Here is a 23,755-nt window from a genome sequence, read left to right as displayed (position 1 = left end):
ATCAGAATGCTGCATTTAGCATCTGTGCATTCATTCTTTCTGTAGCAAGTTTACCATTTCATTAGTGGTTTACAGTGCCCCCCCACCCCCAAATCTTAAGGTTTGTTTTCCTTTTGTTCGAAACAGTCCCCTATTCCCTCCACATTAGCACAGGCCTAGCAAGCTCAGAGCTGAAGCAGCCTTCTCTAAAAGCCATTACTCCCTTAGAGAGAGAGCTGGCAACGTGCTCCTCTGCATTGCTTTTGGCCAGTAAGTCAGAAGAGTTCATCGTATACTTTCTTTCAAAGGGGGGAAGCGACTAACGTCTGGGTTATTTGACCCAACCGTTCTAACGTCCCAGCTAGACATAGCCTCCCATACAAGGACCTGGCATCCTAATAATTTTGATGTCACAGCAGGCAGTTGTGTGCGCGCCATTCAGGCCTCCTGTAAATCACTGAACAAAACCTTGTTGATCCATTACTTAGCAACAAGGAGACTGACAATTTCCATCACATCTTCAGCATTCTGGGCCAGATCCTAAGCAGAAATAAACAGGTGCATCTTCATCCACTCCAATGGAACTGGGCGTATTTATAGCAGCTGAGAATCTGGCCCTCATTTTCACCCATCAATGTTTTGAATATTATCCATTGGTAAAAATTTGGCTAATCTTTTAACCAGAAGTGGGTTTTTTGGAAGATCCATTATACTTTATTTTATTTCACATATTTTCCTTCTCCCTAGAGTCTGCTGCATATTACTCCAGCTGTCTCATTTAAAAAACAAACAAACAAACAAAAGAAAGAGAAGAAGCCTTAAACTCTGGTATTTACATATTTATGTGGAATCTGCTCTGTGAAACCTGCAGAAATAAAGAGGCACTCTTATAAACCCACAGGAGGAAAAAGGTGAACCAAAGATCAACTTTCCTATCATGGGAAATACCCGAAAGGAACATAATGTGCATTTACATTTGAATTTTCTTCATTCAACTTGGATTTGTGTTCATTTGTTTTCTATTTTTGGTTTATAGCTCTTCTGATGAAAATATTCTACACTTGATCAGCACTTTAATATTTACAGAAAATAAGTTATCCACACACCGCTGGAGTTTGTGATTATATGCTCACATTTAAACAATGTTAACATTTATGCCTACAGCTCTGCATGGATATTTCACTCCTCTTCCTTTGACAGTATGCTTTAATTCTCTCAGATTCCTTAAGCAGTGCAAGATTTAGCTCCTCCTGAAGGAAAACAACTAGGATTAATGTGTATATGTGGCTTCTGTTGATTCTGAGAAGCAGTTTGCCAGACTATGTAATATTCTAGTTCAAAGGTGGAATGTTTACAGACACGATTCTACCAAGAACACCAAGGGCCCAGTCCAAAAGGCCACTGAATGGAACAGAGTCTTTCCATTGACTTCAATGAGCTCTAGACCACTGGTTTTCAACCTTTTCATTTGTGTACCCCTATAAATGTTGAATGGAGGTGCAGACCCCCTTTGAAAATCTTAGACATAGTCTGGGGTCCATGGACCTCCGGTTGAAACCACTGTTCTATGGTAATGACAACCTTCTGTAGACCCCTTAGAGACAGTCTGGACACCCCCATGGGTCCATGGACCACAGGTTGAAGACCACTGCTCTGGACCAAGCCCTTAGTACCTGATTTAAAGCCCACTGAAGTTAATGGAAAGCCTCATAATAGACTTCAGTGGGCTTGGATCAAGCCTTTAGTGCATAGTACAGCAAGCACTGTCTGTAGGTAAAAGCCAAGTTAGGGGTAAAAAAAACAAAAAACGGTGGTATAGTGCAATAATGACTGGGTAGGTTCTTTATTCTGAGCAAAAGAATGGCAATTCAATGCAAAGGAGAAGGGGTAGTATAGCCCCAACTCAGCAAAACATTGATGTGTGTGAGTAATAAAGTCCATCCCTGGTCAGCAATGGATTTAAGCACTTGTTTAACTCCCATGGAATTGGGGGGAGAGGTGTCTAGAAGCACCCGGAGTTACACTTGGGGGCAAGGATTGTCTCTCTCTAGATGTCTGTACAGCACCTAGCACAACAGGGTCCCAACATGATTGAGGCCTCCAAGCACTACCACAATATTAATGTTAAATAATAACAAGGCAAGACAAAAAGACCTGGATATAAGGAAAATAGGCAGGTGGTTCTATTAACTAATGACTAGGGCCCTACCAAATTCATGGCCATGAAAAACGCGTCACAGGCCATGAAATCTGGTCTTGTGTGCGTTTTTACCCTATACTATACAGATTTCATGGGGGAGACCAGCGTTTCTCAAATTGGGGGTCCAAAAGGAGGTTTTTTTGGGGGGGGGGGAGAGGTCACAAAGGTACTTGGGGGGGCGGGGGGGTTGCAGTATTGCCAGGCAGCCAGAGATCAGCAGCTGTTGGCCAGGCGCCCAGCTCTGAAGGCAGAGCCCCACCAGCCGCAGCACAGAAGCAAGGGTGGTTTACCATGCAATACATACCGTGCCATCCTTACTTCTGCGTTCCTGCCTTCAGAGCTGGGCAGCCGGAGAGCGGCGGCTGCTGACTGAGGGCCCAGCTCTGCAGGCAGCAGCGCAGAAGGGTGGCAATGCCATACCATGCCATCCTTACTTCTGCACTGCTGCTGGTGGCAGTTCAGAGCTGGGCTCCCGGCCAGCAGCTGCTCTCCAGGTGCCCAGCTTTGAAGGCAGCGCCGCTGGCAGCTGCGCAGAAATAAGGGGAGCAGTACCGCGACCCCCATTTCCTCACAATTCCTTTTTGGGTCAGGACCCCTACAATTTCAACCCTGTGAAATTTCAGATTTAAATAGCTGAAATCATGAAATTGACTTTTAAAAAATCTTTGGCCATGAAATTGACCAAAATGGACCATGAATTTGGTAGGACCCCACTAATGATGCAAATTACACGCCAGCCTTTTGTTGCACCCAGAGGAGAAGTTGGGTTGGGCAAACTCCCAAAAGGCATTTGCAATCTCAGCCCAGAGTAGACAGAGCGTCCTGCAATCCAGGTTTGAAGAAAGTAAAGAAAAAGGGTATCTCAAGTTTGCATCAAAGCCCAGCAAGAAAAAGAAAGACATTCAGCAGACAGGGAGCAGTTAGAAAATTATATTAAATACAGAATACAGAAAGCCAAAAGAGAGGCCCTAGAAGATTCATAAAAGGAAAAACAACCACGAACGAGGGCTGAGCATGTAATAAGAAAAACTAGCACATTTAAAAAAAACAACTCCAAAATATGAGAATGGCTAACATGACAAAGAAAACATGGGACACTTCTGTACACATATCTCAGAAACTGCACCGAAATGTGACTGGCAAGCAACAAATCAACCGGGGCAAAATAGTCAAATATTCAAACAAACACCAAAGAGATTTGCTTTTAACAACGATTTTTACACAAAGGACATACAGGATATACTATCCCACTTCAAAAGTTTGAGATAAAATATAGAATGTTCAGACATAAAAGAAGAGCAGCAGTAGCCACTCCAATTAAGGAAGAATTGGAGTAACTGAGACAACAAACCTTGGAAGAACAACGGGTACAGTAGAAATATTGTGACTTGAAATGTAACCTGTAAGATTTTCCAATAGGCCAACTGCAGAGACAGTGCCATAAGACTAGCAGATAACTCAGTTCCTGCCTATATTATAGGAGGGGATATTCAGAAGTGCTCACCATTGACCTAATTCTGTTCTCAGTGAAATCAATGGAAGTTTTACTATTGACTTCAAAGGGAGCAGTTAGGTCAGCACAGATTGTTTACTTATAGATGGGATTTTCAGAAGCAATGTGCTCGTAATACATGGTGAAGTGATCATCTGAGCTGGTTATATGCAGCACAAGTTGGAGGGTGGGATGGAGAAGAGTTGCTGTGAGGATATTCAACACAGCCATGTGTTAACTATATTTGTGCATCGATGCCTACCACATTTCCTAACCATTGGAGGATAAAATTTTCAAAAGCACCTAAGTCACTTTGGAGCTTAAATCTCATTGGCTTTAAGTGTAACTCAGGCACTTTCGAAAAGTTGGCTCAAAGTGTCCGGAGGATATGCAATCAGATCATTTCAGCAACACTTTGGCCAGTGCATACTGGATGCCCTATTAAAGAGGCCTATGAAAGGAAGGAGTAAGATTGGCCATCCCAGTTAGGAGGTCCTAGCAACACAGAAAAACAACAGTGTTGTGACTGGTTACTGCTTTTTACACTGGAAAGAGCAACACATGGTTGGCTGATGGTACCATACCTGGTGTGTACAGCCATACACAATGGCATTAACTGTTTACAGAGTTTGTTAAAAATTATGGTCTATGGGGAAACACCTGGACTTCCGTAACTCGAGAGAATGAGAAAACTCTTTTGTATTAACACAACATATTAACAATAAATATAATATGTAAGGTACAACAGGATTTCTTTATTCCAAAAGAAATTAAGCATATCTGAAATAAGCAAGTGGAAGAGATGCAATAGAGAAAACAACAGGTTCATACATATACTATGGAATTGTGGAAAAACTAGAGAAATACTAGGAAAAAATATTTAAAAAGTGCCGTAAATACTAGATAAGAATGAAAATTCCCAAGTTTCCATAGCCAGTCTTGGGCAAATTAATATGTGTGCGCCAACGTGCATAAAAATGGGTTTTTTTAATTTAATAAAAGGAAAAAATAGAATATTTTTGAGGAAGGAAAAATAAATCTAATCTTTCATCCCAGGATATTATTATTTACTTGAAAATCCAAGAAAATCAAGTTGAAATATCATACAGAAGTCTAACATACAAAATCTGTCAATCGACACAAACACATCAGAGCAAACACCAGTTTAGGCTAAGAGATACAAATGCAAAATGTTTAAGTATCAGGCACAGAGAAGCAGTAGGAAGATCACACAATTAAACTAAAAATAAAATACAAATGAGTGCCCCAGTCTTTCAGACACTGAAGTCAGTGGGCTACACGTGTCTAACATTAAAAATATGCTTCAGTGCTTCCAGAATCTGGGCCAGAGATGGAGAATAGAATATTGCATAAGAGATGTAATAGACTGAGTACATGAGGAAGAAGAGTACTCCAGCCTCTAAGTGATAGCAAGAGATAGATCAATGACCAAAGAGAGAGAGACGGATAAAAATAAAGACATTATTTCCCCGTAAAATTCATACCAGAACAGAAACTACAAAGTCACTGATCATCTTCTTGTAGAGGGTTGAGGAATGAAATAAAATAAGAAATCGGCAGTTGGAGACCCTCTTATACAGCTCCAGAGTTTTGAACAAAGAAAGTGCGAGAGATTGGGACACTTCAACATGTATTTAAAAGTCTCTTTGGGCAAAAATGGGATGATGAACTAGATCAAGAAGCAAATGGGATACCATGGAAAGATCCAAGACAATACAGAACAGGAACAGCAACTTCAGCATTGGGGGCATATTGGAGAGCCTATAACGGGGAAGCCCTAGAATGTTATTCACAAAGGGAAGACTGTAATAAGGAACAGTCAGATTTTTTTTGAGGAAGAAAAAATACAAGCAAATGGTTTCTTCTCTAAGGAAGAAACCAAGTCAAGATGCGATACCAGACACTGAGCAAGTAAAAGTACGTTAAGGTGGGATTTTGAAAAGAGTCTTTGTAATTTCAAAATATGAATCCCACTGAAAATCAACCAGACTCCAAGTATCAGCTTAGGCAGAGGTGAGAGGATATTCTACTCATGTAGCAGCAACAGCATGAGAAGTGGGAGGGTGGGGAAGTGGAGTTCCACAGGGATCACTAAGATGACACACGTTTGTTCACTTGATGCCGCACATCACTGACCTGAAGCAGGAATATGTGGGAGAGTGAAACACTCTGAAGATGAAACATAGTGGGGGAGGAAGAGGGTGAGAAGACTGAGGATTCAACACAGACTTGAAGCATGGGTGCTTGTGGAAAATACTGAGAGTGCAAGGAAATTTAATATGACCGGGTTTTTTGGGCTTAATTCTCATTTACACAAAGGGGCCCCTTTACACTGATAGAACAACACTGAAGTGGCCCTGGTGTAAATGACAATCAGGCCCTCAACATTTAGGCATTGCCAAGAAATAACCAGAAGAAAGATCTGAGGGGATGAAAACAAAAACCTGCCACAAACTGCTTTATGCAGCAGAGAAAAACAATTGACATTTGAGGATGCATTTAAAAAATAAATAAATAAATACATACATACATACATAAAAGGGAGAACTGAACATGCACAGGAGGAAGTTATTCCAGCACTGTGTATCAAGACCACATTTGGAACGGTTTGATGAGTTTCGGACATTTTTTTAACATTAAAAAGGATATTATAGATGTATAGAAGGTACAGCAGAGGGCAACCAGAAAGATACACAGACTGTAGGATCTTAGTTGTTCAAATAAAAAGGCTGGAGAGACTATATCCATGCTCCTTTGTAACTTTTAATCTCCTCTTTTCTTTTGAGTTATAGACACACACGTAATTCTGAACGCAACAAAGAGGGGATAGATGTTGCACAACTCCTTGTGCTAGTGTCAAAATCACTTAGAAAGGACATGCACTTAATCTAAGGAGAGGAAAATAACAAAAGGAATTTAGAAGGTGAAACTCAGAAGGTAAAATTATTTAACACAGCGAGGGACCCATACTGCTCCCCATTGAAGTCTATGGGAGTTCTCCAATTGATTTTTCACTGGGCACAGGATCAGGTATACAGTAGTAATAATACACTATATAATCAATTACAAGGAAAAGCAATGGGAACTATAAACATTTCAGAAGAGAGAAAAGTAATTGGAGGAAGAAGTTGCACCATATTATTTTTATCTGCAGGGAGGGGACCAACCAAAGAGCTTCCTGTCCCCTCCTATTCTAAAGTTTCCTGTACTGCCAGGAATTTCTATTAACATTGGCACTCAAGGCCTCTATTTATCCACAGAGTAGGTACAACATGGCCAGCAGCACTATCTGCATCCCTATGCTGCTCTACAAAAGTGCTGCTTTGGAATGATCAATTCTAGGTAGGAAAGGACACTGCTCTCTGTGTATTCATTCAGTCCAGGGCCATTAATTCTGTTGCTTCTTTATCCCTCCCCCTCTCCCAAGCTGCTTTCTTGGTTTTATTTTTAGCTTATTATCCTTCAACTTTACTTCAAAAAATTGTTTATTATTATTTTATGCCAAGCACATTTCCATTCTTTAAAACTCAGGTTATTCCAATCGTTTTTCTGCAACATGCTCCCTACTTAGTATTTGTCAGGCCAGAGAGGAATTCTAGCATAGAATGGGGTTTTCTTCACTGTGATTTTCCTCATTATATAGGATTGATGCATGCTGAATAACTTTACATATTTGAATTACCTGCTTGAGAGTGTGGCATCTCTGTTTAGTCAGAGACTGCTGTTTAAAGTATGAGCACTGCAGTAGGCTGGGAGTATGCTGCCACCTGGATGTTCTGGCTTAACAGTTCAATACGTAGGTCAGGTTTCAACCATGTGTTTACACAGTTTGTTATTCAACTGATAAAAATTCCACAGTCTAAACATTGGTAGGACTTAGAAATAAACAAAACTTATTTGTATTTCAAATGTCAGATCTCAATACACACACTATCTCCAAAGATTTTAAAATAAAAGTTGTCCATTTATTTCTAATCTCTTGACCAATTGCATTCATGGTGCAGCTCCAGTGTGGCAAATGAAGTTATATAAGGGATGAATTGTGACACTTAGGACTAGATGGAGAAAGCAAAGCAGAGAGGTTAGACACTAGGTAGATCTAGTGAGATATAGATTTAACCATTCAACGATTGGGCGTGATCAATAATAGTTAGTTTCTTAATTTATGTAAATTTCCATCCACCATTCATTCCTCATTCCAAGTGTAACGGGCTGAGGTGTGTCTTATGAACTTGTAATCATCTCAGACTTATTTTAGTCTGCTCTGCAATTCCCTTCCTGTTTAATAAGCATGATCATTTGGGGGAGGGATAGCTCAGTGGTTTGAGCATTAGCCTGCTTAAACCCAGGATTGTGAGTTCAATCCTTGAGGGGGCCATCTAGGGCAAAAATCTGTCTGGGGATTAGTCCTGCTTTGAGCCAGGGGTTGGACTACATGTGGTCCCTTCCAACCCTGATATTCTATGATCATCAAACACAAAGTATTTAAATGTTTCTTTATTATTCTGGATCTGTGTGCATGTTTGTGTGTGTATATATACAAACTGCAGTAACTGAACTGCATTTCTACATTTAAGCCCTGTGCTTCAAGGCTTAAGATAGTGTCTAACTATTGGGTGTTAGAAAGAAACTTCCCCCAAGAGCAGGTTATAAATAAATAAATGGAGATATCCTATCTCCTAGAGCTGGAAGGGACTTTGAAAGGTCATTGAGTCCAGCCCCCTGCCTTCACTAGCAGGACCAAGTACTGATTTTTGCCCCAGATCTCTAAGCAGCCCCCTCAAGGATTGAACTCACAACCCTGAGTTTAGCACGCCAATGCTCAAACCACTGAGCTATCCCTCCCTTATTCCTTAACTGTCCGTTACATGGTTTCTTGCACCTTCCTCTGGATTAGCTGGCCACCCAGTCCGATCCAGTCTGGCAACTCCTGTTACCATGACTAAACTTGCTCTGGAGAATATCAAGATTAATAGTGGACACCGGGGCAGGGTGTGAAGGATCATGGGTCTTGAATTTGGGCCCACAAGTCCCCAAGCAGCACCCAGACCATGACTGCCACCCGACAGCTCTCCAGAACCAGCATGGGAGGGGACTGGCAGAACTCTGCCCACGAAGCTCCTGATTGGAGCCAATGTCCAGCTCCACCAACTGGCCTAGTGTCCAGCCACACTGATTGGCCTGATGTCCAGCCCCTGCAATTGGCCTGGGTGCAATTCTAAAACCAGAAAGAGGAACAGGAAGTTGTCTGAGCAACCTTAGTCAAGCCACTTTGGTCAATATTTTCAAACACAAGTGCCACATTTTGGTGCTAAAATCTCACTGACACTTGAAGAATCAAACTACATATTCAGATGCCTAAATAAGTATGTAGGTGCCAAAACTTTAGGCACCCAGGTGCAAAAATGTTGATATGAACCTCTGTGCACCTATGTCCTCACACATCAAATGGACATAGAGCTGACGGTCCTTTACAAAGCTCTTCGAGATCCTTTGATGGAAGGTGCTAGAGCAGTGCAAAGCAGCAATAATGAAGGGCCTTAACTAAGGTGGCCAGGTGTCTGCTTTTCGACTGGACTTTCCAGTCAAAAAGGGGACCTGACAGTGTCTGGTCAGATCTACTGACCAGACACCAAAAGTCTGGTTAATGCAGGCGGAGAAGGCGGGGAGGCACCCGGTCATAACCCGTGCCAGCCCCTACTCAGCCAGGTCACCGCCCACCTGCGTCGGGCGGCTACAGCTCCATGTCCCAGCTCCACAGTTGAGTCCCTCCCAACCTGAGAGAAGGGGGGAGAGAAACAGGGGAAGGAGAATTGGGCCAAAAGAAACCTGATAAGGTTCAACAAGGACAAGTGCAGAGTCCTGCACTTAGGACAGAAGAATCCCAGGCACCGCTACAGGCTGGGGACCGAGTGACTAGGCAGCAGTTCTGCAGAAAAGGACCTAGGGGTTACAGTGGACGAGAAACTGGATATGAGTCAGCAGTGTGCCCTTGTTGCCAAGAAGGCTAATGGCATATTGGGCTGTATAAGTAGGGGCATTGCCAGCAGATGGAGGGACGTGATCATTCCCCTCTATTCGACATTGGTGAGGCCTCATCTGGAGTAGTGTGTCCAGTTTTGGGCCCCACACTACAAGAAGGATGTGGAAAAATTGGAAAGAGTCCAGCGGAGGGCAACAAAAATGATTAGGGGGCTGGAACACATGACTTACGAGGAGAGGCTGAGGGAACTGGGATTGTTTAGTCTGCAGAAGAGAAGAGTGAGGGGGGGATTTGATAGCTGCTTTCAGGTAGTTGAAAGGGAGTTCCAAAGAGGATGGAGCTCGGCTGTTCTCAGTGGCGGCAGATAAGAGAACAAGGAGTAATGGTCTCAAGTTGCAGTGGAGGAGGTTTAGGTTGGATATTAGAAAAAACCTTTTCACTAGTAGGGTGGTGAAGCACTGGAATGGGGTTACCTAGGGAGGTGGTGGAATCTCCTTCCTTAGAGGTTTTTAAGGTCAGGCTTGACAAAGCCCTGGCTGGGATGGTTTAGTTGGGAATTGGTCCTGCTTTGAGCAGGGGGTTGGACTAGATACCTCCTGAGATCCCTTCCAACCCCGATATTCTATGAAGAGGGGAAAAGCAGCGAGCAACTGGGAGTGGAGAGGGAAGAGGCGCAAATGGGGTTGGGGGCTTGGGAGAAGAGGTGGGGCCTTGGAAGGGAAGAGGCGCAGCCTCAGGAGGTGCTGGCACTCCTGCTGAAGTGTCCGGTTTTTAAATATTACAAAGCTGGCACCCTAGTCTGAACACAGGGGGATGACATACTGGAGCCACTCCTTCCCGTGCGACCTCAGGCAACCAAATAGATACAAAGGCTTTGCTCTAATCAGAATTCTAGCACTGGCATCATTTGTACTGCATTTTGGGCCATCATCAAACACAGGAAGGATTGAGAGAGTGTGGCAGCTCCTCAGAGCAAACGCTCATTAACTTCAATGGTAGCAAAGTTAGACCAATGCCGAATGATTTTGGAAGCTGCACCTTTGCTATTTTCAGGCTGGTTTGTTTGTTTTTTTTAAGTGATAGTGAAAGCGAAGTGTTTTATTTTTAAGCAATCACTGTCATTCTCCATACCTTTTGACTACTTTTTTCCCTTCAGCTTCTCTCTCTCTCTCACCCTCTGAAAGGTGATTAAGATGTGTCCCTCTTGTGTACTTTACAAATCTGTATAATACTGTCAAAATGCACTTGCTGGCTTAAAGTGAACCACAGAGTTTAAAAATAATTAAAAAAACAAAACAAACAAACAAAAAAACCCTCAACCAATTTTATTGGGGAAATAGCTTCCTATGACCACCTCAGGCTTGCATATACAATTTTACATGTCACCACCCTGAAAAAAATTCATTTAAGTCTCCAGGCTAACTTCCTTTCATAATGCAATACATTAGCCACACATTTTTTCATTCAAATTTTGGGTTGGGTATAAAATATAAGAATGTATAAAGGAGTTGTACACTGCAGCAGTGCCCTTAATCAGAACTATAGTTAAGGTCTGTCCATCTTAATCAAGCCACTAAACCACTATCTTCTGTGGTTTCTGACTTTGTAGTAAACATTTGATGTAAGACCAGAGCTTTGTAAGAAACCATTAAGAAAAGAAATATTTTTATTTATTTCAGCCTTCAAAGTTTTTGCTTTGTTGTTTTAAGTCTATCTGGACATCTTTAAGTTGTAATAATGCAAAGACAAAAAGAAAAGAAAAATCATAAGCAAGTCTCCATTTTAGGAGTTTCTCTACTCTAAATAAATGCAAAGTGTTTTGCTTTAAAAAGGATACATTTTAGGAGAGTAGTAATCAAACCCAAAGTGGTTTTTTAGATGAAAAAAAGTCCAACACTAAACCAGCAAAATTAAGGACCTGAGCAAAGAATTATGCATATGCTTAACTTCATGCACTGTAAGTACTTTCCTAGAGTTCAATATGCCCACTGTGTGTCTGTAAAGTTAAGGACATGCTTAAGTGCTTTCTTTAACTGGACCTAATTTAGTAACAACTGAGTCTTTTACTGTGCAAGGGCAGTAACTGTTCTGACTCGCACTTTCACTGAAATCAGCACAAATATACACAAAATAACCCTAAGAGTTCAGTATCAAATGTGCATATACCTATCAAATGTGACTGTGCATGTGCACATGGAGACATCCACTTGTTTTAATAGCATGTTCATCACACCATGTTATCTGATCACCAAAGATATTCTGTGCAGTTGCACATCCAACTCGCCTTGCAATTTAAGCAATTATGCCTTAAGCTTTGTTTGAACTTGCACTTTTGTCCTCACTGGTTCTGTGCCTTCCCAATCAAACGGAAGCCAAATAAAGGACTGCCAACTTCAAAGGGTTTCTTTCAAAAACTGTGAGGCCCATGCAGCAAAAAGGATACTTCCATGTTCCCACAGCAACAATGTTCCTATGAAACGTACTCTGATATCAGTCTTCTGAAACTTAACAATGTAATAGACTACAAGTATGGAATCCTTATATAAAAAAAGACTGCATGACATCCAAAAAACACTAGCTGCTACTAGCAAGACAAACAAACAAATAAAATTAGAGAAATAACTGAAGTGAAAATTAAACGACTGGCCTTAGGAATGAAAGATTTAGAGACCTCTGGATAGGAGGCTATTAAAACACTTTGAAGGAGGACAACACTGCACCTAAGATAAAAGATGAGCTAGAAACTAAGGCCTACACAAAAAATCAAGGGGCAGCTGAAGTTGCTGAAGGATCTGCCTGGACAAGCTGTAGTTGTTTTTTGTGGGAAACGTGGATCACTAGCTATGTGCAACTCAATGGATCTGTTCTTGTCTTGCTGGTCTTCTGAGAACCCCTCTCCTCACCCAGGCTTCTTGTGTGGTTCTGCTGCCACATCAACTCGCTCTAATAAATATTTGGAAGGCCCTCTGAGCCCAAGGGGATTTCAGCTGTCAAAGAGCATGAGATAGGTATTTTTCCTGACTATGCAGCATCACTTCTGAAAAGGGGATGGGAAGGTGAAAAAAAATGGATTTGCACCTTTCAGACAACAGCTTAAAAGAGGGGACTCAGTTGAGCAGTTCTGTGCCCAGCCAGGCTCCGGTGAATCAAGACAGACACGTCTTTATATTTCAGTCTCCAGACGAGGCAATGGCCTTTATCAAAGGGAAAATAAAGTTCAAGAAGAGCTGGAATACATGGGATTGGGTGCTTTGGACAATGATGGAGCTCAGATACTGCTACTTAGTGAATTTAATTATCATTGCATCTGCTTTTGATTTTTGACACTGAGGTGTTGGGTCTGTTTTGAGTTGCTGCTAAAAAAAAAAAGTGATCACACTGATGCGTACTATAAAGTAAAACTCAAAAAAGCTTCTGTTTTGAACATTACTGACTCTGTATGTGTTCTGTAATGTGTGCCTGTATTTATGATGGGCAAATATTTTTCTTGGCATGCATGGAGGGAAGGGGATGGCCACTGAGTCGCAGGAGCATGCATAAAGTGCATTGTATTGCTTTCAAAGGGTATCTCCAGACTCTGCCAACCTTACTTATATAGAGTAGTATCTTTCTCTGCCGTCCCACGAAAACCCAATCAGGCTATTCAAAAAAAATAAGTATTACTCAAAGTGAGCATGGGTGAGCAGCCATGATAACTTAGCTTTTAAGTACAATGTGCATGAAATAACAATAAAATTATTATGCCAACCCATTTATTAAGCTGATGGGTATTTTTTAAAAATGTTTTAAATGTTATAGGACCCATTCGTGTACTTCTGTCTCTCTCCTTTTTAAAATGAAGTAACATTGCCTTCAACTTCAAAAGATATTTGTTTAGGACTGGAACTTGCATGGAAGACAGCTCAATTTACAGGTCTCAGAAGCTTCCCTTGGGGAGAATGAAGGCATCTAGGATTTTGAGGCTCAGTCCTGCAAACACTTAAGCCCCGGCCTAGTGTAACTACTTGCAGGCAAACTGAAAGATTTATGCTTCCTCCCATCTTTAAAAGGGATGGAGCAGGGTGTAGTACTGCCTTGGAAAGTCCAATCAGGCTTTCCCTAGTTTTGCTGGAGGATCTCAGAACATGTGTAGTCTGACCTCTCACCCTGAAAGAAGGGGTAATTAATCTATAACTCAGGCCCTGCCTACAGTAAGGAAATTTGCACTTGTTATAGGTACACCAGTGCAACTTCTGTGTATTACTGGATTAAGCTGCACAGATGTAAAGCCCCACTTTGCACCAGAGTGGTACGTCTACATGAAGAGTTTGTGCTGCTGTAACAAACTAGTGTGGGTTGCCTTACTAGAAACAGAGCCAAAGACGTCCTTTCTCCAAAGTGCTCCTTAGACTTGGAAGTGAAAGAGAGGTTTGAAGAAACTCACCAAACACAAAAAAAACGGTTTGACAAAACACAAAAACAAAAATCCAAACTCTCAAATGCTTAGTTTTGAGTCTCCTTATTCTTGTGATGTCATGATTTTACAAGCATGCCAGTCACTATCCAGGAGCCGACTTTCTAATTCAAAACAACCAGAAGGAACGGTGTAAAGCAGCGTAGCTCCACTGACGCTCAGTAGTGTCACAGCTGTGGATTTGGCCCTTTATCTGGATTATTATTACATAGACTCATAGATTTATAGACTTTAAGGTCAGAAGGGACCATTATGATCATCTAGTCTGACCTCCCGCACAACGCAAGCCACAGAATCTCACCCATTCACTCCTGTAACAAAGCCCTAACCTATGTCTGAGTTATTGAAGTCCTCAAATTGTGGTTTGAAGACCTCAAGCTGCAGAGAATCCTCCAGCAAGTGACCCATGCCCCATGCTATAGAGGAAGGCGAAAAACCTCCAGGGCCTCTGCCAATCTGCCCTGGAGGAAAATTCCTTCCCGACCCCAAATATGGCGATCAGCTAAACCCTGAGCATGTGGGCAAGACTCACCAGCCAGACACCCAGGAAAGAATTCTCTATAGTAACTCAGATCCCAACCCATCTAACATCCCGTCACAGACCACTGGGCATACTTACCTGCTGATAATCGAAGATCAATTGCCAAAATTAGGCTATCCCATCATACCATCCCTTCCATAAACTTATCAAGCTTAGTCTTGAAGTCAGATATGTCTTTTGCTCCCACTACTCCCCTTGGAAGGCTGTTCCAGAACTTCACTCCTCTAATGGTTAGAAACCTTCGTCTAATTTCAAGTCTAAACTTCCTGGTGTCCAGTTTATACCCATTTGTTCTTGTGTCCACATTGGTACTAAGCTTAAATAATTCCTCTCCCTCCCTGATATTAATCCCTCTGATATATTTATAAAGAGCAATCATATCCCCCCTCAACCTTCTTTTGGTTAGGCTAAACAAGCCAAGCTCTTCGAGTCTCCTTTCATAAGACAGGTTTTCCATTCCTCGGATCATCCTAGTAGCCCATCTCTGAACCTGTTCCAGTTTGAATTCATCCTTCTTAAACATGGGAGACCAGAACTGCACACAGTACTCCAGATGAGGTCTCACCAGTGCCTTGTATAACGGTACTAACACCTCCTTATCTTGGCTGGAAATACCTCGCCTGATGCATCCTAAAACTGCATTAGCTTTAACGGCCATATCACATTGGCGGCTCATAGTCATCCTCTGATCAACCAATACTCCAAGGTCCTTCTCCTCCTCTTACTTCCAACTGATGTGTCCCCAATTTATAACTAAAATTCTTGTTATTAATCCCTAAATGCATGACCTTGCACTTTTCACTATTAAATTTCATCCTATTACTATTACTCCAGTTTACAAGGTCATCCAGATCTTCCTGTATGATATCCCGGTCCTTCTCTGTGTTAGCAATACCTCCCAGCTTTGTGTCATCCGCAAACTTTATTAGCACATTCCCGCTTTTTGTGCCAAGGTCAGTAATAAAAAGGTTAAATAAAATTGTTTAAAACAGCAACATAATACAGTGATTATGCTACACACAAGACTGCACTTTAATGTACAATATTTACACAGGAATTTCATTTTTGTTTGTTGAAAGAATTTGGTGCTTCCTGTCCAATTTTTTTTTTTAAATATTAACATTAGACAGACATGCCTAGTCAGGTCAATGTGTGTATTCAGAGATGTCACTGATATGTTGGGGGTAGTGTAAAGATGCTCACTAACGTGGTAAAACCCTGTTAAATTGAGAGCTCTGATGATCATACTGCTGTATAATGTTTCTCTAAACAAAAGCTCAGCATTGCAATGAGTATTGTTTTGTCTCTGATATTTACATGGCAAGCTGTTAAAACTTCCTAAATAATAAATAGGTTTTTTTTGGGGGGGGGGGGGGATTCTGTCCTTACAGAGTGAGGCTACAAGGCTGACAATGCGGGGTCTTGGTAGTGTCAGTGCTTTCCCATGCACTTTCAAGGAGTGCTCTTTCAGCTGGCCGATTCCCATTTAAGGAGCACCTGATATCATGGTGACAGTCACCTTCTATACCAGAAACACTGTGCACATGTAGAAGACCCCCTTCCACAACCCAGGTATGGTACAAATAGGATCAGCTTCCCATGTTGTCTCATTAATAAGACTCAATGCTGACCTGCAAGGCCTACACCTCTAGGAATTGAGAGGGCAGTTATGGCTCTATGCCTGGTTAGGCCTCAGCCTCACCACCACCACAGTTCATCTGTTCATTTCACCACAGACCTCCAAACCACTGCTCACTGCTGACCTGGACCAGTTTATACCAGCACTGGAACTTCTTTTTACTGATGGCACAGCCAACAAGGACCGGACCACCGAGAGTGACCTAGAAGTCTACTCTCACTCAAACTTCCCAGCTCCAGGACATACACTGTAAAGCTGTGCTCATTGCTCCCAAGAAAAAGCTAAAATAAATGAGTCATACAGATTTAAATTCCTTCCTGCCTTGGAATGCATGTATAAGCCTAAATGTGTTTCTTTGGACCTTTAAAAGTGGTGCTTTGGGAAACAGCTTCTGCCTGAACTGGAAGCAAAATTTCTACTGGGCGCTCGTCACAGAACCATTTTATTTCAGCAAGGCTGTGTCAAATGTGCATTTCGCTATTTTGGTTGTGCACCCCTCCTACCTCCCCCTTCTTTAATTTACTCTTTCAGGCTCCACATTTTCCATTCCCACGTCTCTTTCAAGCCATCCTGCTCTAGTTCTGTTCCATTCATTTCAATGCACGTGCAGAGTAACTGGGCCTGATTTATATGCTTTCAAATGTACTTTGTTGCCATATAGCTACTGATTCATGAAACAAGTCCAAATTCATTTGATACAGTATCCATGTTTGCGATGTACCCTCGTACTGATCCAATTTTGTGTCATCAGCAAATTAACTAGATTATAGCCAGCCCAGTGGAAGGTTATTTATATATGTTAGAACAGTGGAGGTCCAACTACTCTGTATTGTGCGAACCCCACTTAATACTTCCCCCAGTGGGGCATAATAGCGTCTTGCACATGGACTGCCTGCTTTCCATTATTCTGACCAATCATTTATCTATTCCACGTATCACCTGCAGCTTACAGGTCTGAGTTACATGGAACTCTATTCAGCCACTTCTAAAAATCCAAAACAAACCATATCCAAAGCATAGTGATCATGAATTTGGTCTGTAACCAACTCTGCAATGTCAAGAAAATTACTTAAAGCATATTATTCCTTTCCCAAGCGATGCTGAGAATGTTCATATGATTATTACTTCACCTGTGCTCTTCTAATTGGCTGCTGGTGGCTTTTATTATTTTCAAAGTCATTTAACTATTAACCTAGTTTAAAGACAATCAAGCTATTTGGGACAAATTGTGTCTTGGCCTCTGGTCACAATACAAATCTGGACTGTTTAACAGAGACCTCCTATGATAATGAGTGAGTTTCAGTGTACCTAAAACTTTTTAAACCAGAACCCTTTAACTAATATGTACTCCTCTTTCAAAATAAAAATACTACAATATTGAAAACATAACAGGCTACAAAGAATAATTGTAATTCATGCCTTGCTCCTGTAATCATGACTTGGAGCTCTGAGTGTGAGCAACAGAAAGCAAATGCATCATCCTTCCAAAGCCCATAACATTGTCTCTACGCATCTCTTAATACCTTCATCATTAGTAGAACCTTGCTAATTAACATTAAAGATTGGTAGAGCCATTGATAATGGCTGAGTTTTGAAATCTGAAGAGTCAGAGAAATACTTTTTAAAAACGCAATAATGCACACCAGAGATACTTTATTCACTGGACTAGTGAGTATTAGCAAAAATGATATCAGTAGAAGCTCAGTCAGTATTCCCTGCCTAGTTCCAGACACCATCCTGTGACAGGAAGGGATCTGAACGGGGCTGGTCAAAACTGTATCATTGAAAAGGTGTTTTTGAAAAAAGAAAAACAGCCTTTTTGGAACATGTTTGTGCTGTTCACATCCTTACAAGTTCTCTCTGAAAAATTTAGTTTCTATTTTAGTCTTTTGGGGTTTCTGCCTCTGGGTTTAGTCCTCTTTCATTCTTCCCCATTCCCCCTTAGAAATGAAACTTTTTGTTTCAACAAAACAAACCCAAATAGTCAGACCATTCTATGGAATATTCAGAATATTCCATTCCTTCCTTTCTAACTCTTCCATGGAAAATCTGATCTGAGGAAATCCCAGACAACCTTTGAAGATCACCAGAGAGCTGGGATTTCTGCCCAGCTCCTTGTGCATCTTTTTTCCTTGTCAATATGGCTCACTTGGGAACCATAGTAGTTTCTTGCCTAAGTACCAACTCCCTTGCCAGCCTGGGGGTTCAAGATGTGGAGCTTGACCCTGCAGCTGCATTCTCTCCCTGTAAGCTTGCTAGCGTCTGTGTCATATATAGCATCCATACTCCAGTTCTGCATCTGCTCTATTCAAGCACACTGACCAAAATTCCCAGAGCCCTGAGCAGCACGCTGCTTTTACAACGGGCTTAAGGGAGGCAGGAGGGTGGGAAAATAATGTCTCTTCTACTTCACTCACCATCTTTACCCACCATCCTGATACAGCCAATATTTTGGACTTCTTTTCTATACACCCTGTAGCTTTTAGGGGGAGATTTTCAGAGGCACAGATAGAGAGTTAGATATCCTGTTCCCACTGATTCTCAGTGGGAGTTGAGAATCTAATTGTGGCTTTAAAAATCTCCCCCATAAAACTTTGCTGAGAAATGAAGACACCCTGACATACCCTGAGTATCAGTTACGGGCTGGATAAGTTAGAGGAGCATGAATTAGTGAGGTTCTTCTGTAGATCACATCAAACAAATTTATTCTTATTTTAGAAGCAACTTCAGATTTTCCTTTACAAAGTGACCATAGAAACTGCCGTTGGGGCAGGCTGTGGGTGGGTGGGTAAACAGCACTTTAGACAGTTAGGTTCTTGCTCTGAGGCACCTCTTACCATTAGAGTCCTCCACTTCTTCAGCAGGAGTGTGGTTCTTGGAGGCGTGTTGGGCGAGTGAGGCTACAAGGCTGACAATGCGGGGTCTTGGTAGTGTCAGTGCTTTCCCATGCACTTTCAAGGAGTGCTCTTTCAGCTGGCTGATTGTCATGGTGGAAAATGAGCAGGAGGAGCATTTGTAGGCATGTTCACCTGGGTGAGCGAAATACAGGCAAGTCATCAGCTCACAAAAGAAATAATGGGGCCCCATCCTTCTCCTACTGAACTCAATGGCAAAACTCCCATTGACTCATCTGGTGCAAGACTGGTTCCAAAGAAAACCAGCTATTCAGTTTTCCTGTTGGAACAGTCAGTACTGGAGTCTATGGATAGTGACACCTGCCATATGACAAAGATATTGCCCTTTTGAAACCCTGGCCCCCTTGCCACATGACTAGAGGCCAGCAAATAAAGGCCAGTCTCTCATCAGCACTCCCGTGCATCACAACTTTGTTGCATGGTGTTGGAAGAAAACAATCTTTGGTGAAATGGAGCTGATTGAACCCTGAAGCTGAAAGACAGCTGGAAGAGGTGGGTACGGGACTTTCAAATTTTCTTGGAAGCAAGAGGCCTTTCACAGTAATTGAAGAGGGTAGAATCCTCCATACTGCTACATGTAGCAGGTCCAGAAGCATTACTGAAGGAACATGAAGGGCATTAACAAGATGCTAGCCAAAATCCTTCAAAATCTTCAAGAATACGCCAATCCAGGCAATTTGGGAAAGGTACATTTACCTTACATGAAACCAGCTGCCAGGCAAGATCATTGGTCATCACGTAACAAAGCTAAGTCGCATGAATTATTTGTGGTATAAGTGATAACCAGATCAAGGTAAGGTTATTACAAGAAATGGACATGACAATACTAGGAAAAGTGGATATTTGCAAGGCTAGCAAAAACTGTGTTATGGAAAGCATTAAGAAGAAGTGAAAGAACAGAAGTGCTTGTAATTCTAAGTACATTCCAAGTCATAAAGACGGAATACAAGGATAAACTAATTGCAGAGACCAGATTTGTTTGCAGTAAGTGCAGAGGCAATTGGAACACAAAGCAAAGTTGTCCAACACGAGGGTTGTGGTGTTACATATGCAAGTATCGCTCTTATCTGGAAGGGAGAACAAAGCACCACACCGAGTAAGCATGGGTTAAAAACAAAACCACAAAAAAACAAAACAAAAATAAGTGTAAAATATTTATGAATATTAGCTGGAGGACAAAGCTTTGATAATGAAGATGCAGAAACAATTATTTTGAGTGGGGGATCTCTTCATAAATTTAGAAAATAAGATTCTCTAACAGATTGGGTTTGTGACATGGAAATAAACAAAAAAAGAGAATTTGAAAATATATACTGGAGCTCAGTGCAACATAATCACAGCAAGCATACGTGAAAAGGTTAGTGACCACCCTGTGCTAAAATTAAAAAACAACAACAACAACAACAACTAAGCTTCTTTAGTGTAAGACACAAAATAAGACCACCTGGCAAGCCCATACTGGTGTATCTGGAGGACAGACCACTCAGAGTACGAAGTAGTGGAACAAGAATTCCCATGTGGTCCCATCTGCAAATGCTGATTAATAAAAAGGTGTAAAGCACATTTACAGACAATATGCAAATATAATTCTTCCAGAATATGATTGGTTGCTTAGTGAGACAGGATGCATTAAGGATATAATGCATCCCATTGACATAGATACTAGCATGCTGTCCAAAATACAGTGAGCAAGAAGGATGAGCTTCGTGATATGGTAAAATTAGATGTTATTGAATAAATACAGGCACCGACTGACTTTATTAACATTAAGGACATCATAAGGAACTCAAACAAGTTAAGTACTGTTATGGATCAAGAAGATTTGAATAAGGTTTCAAACATAAGCACTACTCTATGAGAACAGCTGAGGTGGTTGGATCTAGGACTTCAAAATGTAAGAGTACTTTCAGTTTTGGATGCAAGGCAAGACTTTTGGTAGATCTGACAATAGAAAAACTACAAAGATCTATCTTCAGCTCCCCATTTTGCAGATATATATATTTAAATGATATCCCTCTGGGACTGTCTCAGATCCTGAGATGTACCAAAGCATCATGATCCAGATTATTTAGAATGTGGATTGGGTGGAAGTAATGGTTTAACAATCTGCTGATTTGGGGTGAAGACAACACCACAATGAGAGGCACCACATAACATTCCGTAACATGCCAAAAGAAAGAACATTACATTGAACAGGAACGAATACCAGATAGGAGTGAACGTAAAGTACGTACTCTGTGACAAACGGAGTTTGACTAGAGCCAGAAAGATGGAGGCAACTAACTGTACAAATGGAAAGACCTAGAATAAGGAGCAGGCTAACGTATCTAAGCAAATTCACTTCTAAATTTGTTCAGATTAGCACAGGTCTGATCAGGGAGAGAAAAAGTTTTGGGAATTAAAAAAAAAAATTTGTCATGGAAGCGCTGAAACTGGAATATTTTGAGATTAGAAAGAGTCTAAGATCTTGGTTGATTCAAACTCACATGGGTTAGGGGGTAGCCTTCCCGGAAGGTGATTACTTATGTTTCCAGAGGACTGAATAAACACAACAGAGCTATGTTTAGATTGAAAAAAAGGCTAGCAATTATTCGGTTTCATGAATGTCTATTTGGTAGACACTGATTGAGGCAGAAATAGACCATGAAACTTTGGAAACTCTATTACACAAACCATTGTACAAAGCGCCACCTACACTCCAGAAAGTGACCACGAAATTCCAAAAGTACCTGCATAATGTGAGATACAGGCCCTGTAGGGAGTTTCTCAGAGCAGACATGGTTTCAAGATCACCTATATATAGCAAAATCAAGAATCTACAGAAAAAGGAGTTTGGAGGAAATATGGCTCACTTACACATTTTTAAACAAAATTTTGACAAGCTCAAACAAGAAATACAAAATAGCCCAACCGTACAACAGCTTGAGAGATTGATTCTAAATGGGTGGCCAACAAAAAGCACCCAGACACCTCCACACATGAAAACTTATTGGGACTATACAAACTGAAGTAGCTGCTTAAAATGGGATTCTGTACAAAGGACACCATCCCATAATACCACACAGCGTGAGGTCAGAAACGTTAAAACTAATTCACAGTGCCTAGTCGTATCCTGAGAGGTGTAAGAACAGGGCCTGACATGAATGCTGTCGCTGAAGATAAGGTACGCAAGTGTGAAATCTGCAATCAATATAGGAAACAGAATGCAGAGCAGCAGCAAAACTTATAGCCGACTCCTGGCTGCCCTTCATCCAAGGTTAATTTTGATCTATTTGAATTTAACAGGAAAGATTAACTTCTTGTTAGTGGACTACAACCAATTGTATTTTATTAATTGTGCCACTGCAGAACAGGCAGAAGGAAATGCTATGAGACCAAGATGTGACCATGTGATCAGCAATCCCTGGAGGTTCAGAGATGTAGTTACTGACAGATGTCTAACACCGTTGGGTTTTAGTAATTAGCTAGATTACTGAGTGGTGGTTTGTTTTGGTTGACAGTCAGTACTTATCTGCATGTGATTTAATTTGCCTTTTTTTTTTTAAATTAAAAGGAAGCTGTAACCGTAGCCAAAGGAGTAAGTAGATATTGACCCCAGACCTGTGAGAACCTTTTTAATGCAGAAATATGTCACATGGCTGAGGCCAGAAAATCAAGATCAGTCTCTGAATGATCTTGTGTCTCCTTTAGATCTTTGTGTACCTTTAGACAGTCACCGGTGCAATATTTTGCTGTGATCCTTTCCCTCCCCTGTATCACTTTCCCAATTCCCAACTATCACAAGCATGTTGGTTGAGTGTTCATATTCTATACAACAGGTCAAAGGTCTATAAAATACTTCACGCCTCAACTTGTGCAAGTCAGCATAAGCTCCATTTCCATCAATGGAGCTATGCCAGTCTAAACCAGCTGAGGATCTGGCTCCAAGTTCAGTTTGCACATTGAAGCCAACACATGACAGTCCAAAATGCAAATCCCAGCTCATTTCAGGAGTCATTTAAAATATAAACAGATCAGAACAGCAGATCATCAACATGTGAGTATCAGACTTGTCTGGCCACCATTACTAGAAGCTGAATGACTGAGCACACTTTTAGAAACAAAAGTGTGGGATTTTCAGACATGCTCAGTATTGGCCTAATTCTGCTCCCTCTGAAGTCAATGTTAAGACTCTCACTGAATTTAATGGGAGCAGAGAATTTAATGGGAATTTAATGCTGAACCACCTTTGAAAATCCCACCCAAAATGGAAAGTTTAACTGGTAACAGTGGCACTGACCAACAAAGAGTAAGACATTTGTTATAGCTGCTGCATTATAAAATTGACACAGACTTACCAGCATGAGCTTTGAGTATATGAGTTTTCAGACGGCTATTATAGGAGGACTTGAATGGGCAGAGTTTGCAACGGAATGGTTTATGGTGTCCGTGGTGAGTCTGCATATGGCGATCCAAACTTCGCAAGGGAGAGGCAGAAAAAGGAAACACAAAATATTAAATAACTTCAGCTACTACTTCACACGCCAGGCTGA

General features: G+C 41.3%; 1 protein-coding gene across 4 annotated transcripts in view; it reads right to left on the bottom strand.

The window, feature by feature from the left end:
* The window catches only part of ZNF462 (zinc finger protein 462), a 61,306-nt gene that overhangs the window by 24,763 nt on the left and 12,788 nt on the right, over positions 1-23,755 (bottom strand). For 3 of the 4 annotated variants that reach the window (XM_045021151.1, XM_045021152.1, XM_045021153.1), the window contains exons 5-6: positions 23,561-23,679; positions 19,146-19,337 (exon numbers count right to left, since the gene is read on the bottom strand). In XM_045021151.1, the coding sequence (XP_044877086.1) occupies positions 19,146-19,337; positions 23,561-23,679 (311 nt within the window). The remainder of the gene's footprint in view (positions 1-19,145; positions 19,338-23,560; positions 23,680-23,755) is intronic. The other variant, XM_045021154.1, reaches the window with a different exon arrangement.

Source organism: Mauremys mutica, chromosome 6, assembly GCF_020497125.1.
Source record: "Mauremys mutica isolate MM-2020 ecotype Southern chromosome 6, ASM2049712v1, whole genome shotgun sequence".
In the NCBI taxonomy this organism is placed as follows: domain Eukaryota; kingdom Metazoa; phylum Chordata; order Testudines; family Geoemydidae; genus Mauremys; species Mauremys mutica.
The sequence above is the reverse complement of the archived record's forward strand: the minus strand, read 5'-3'. Positions and strand labels throughout refer to the sequence as shown.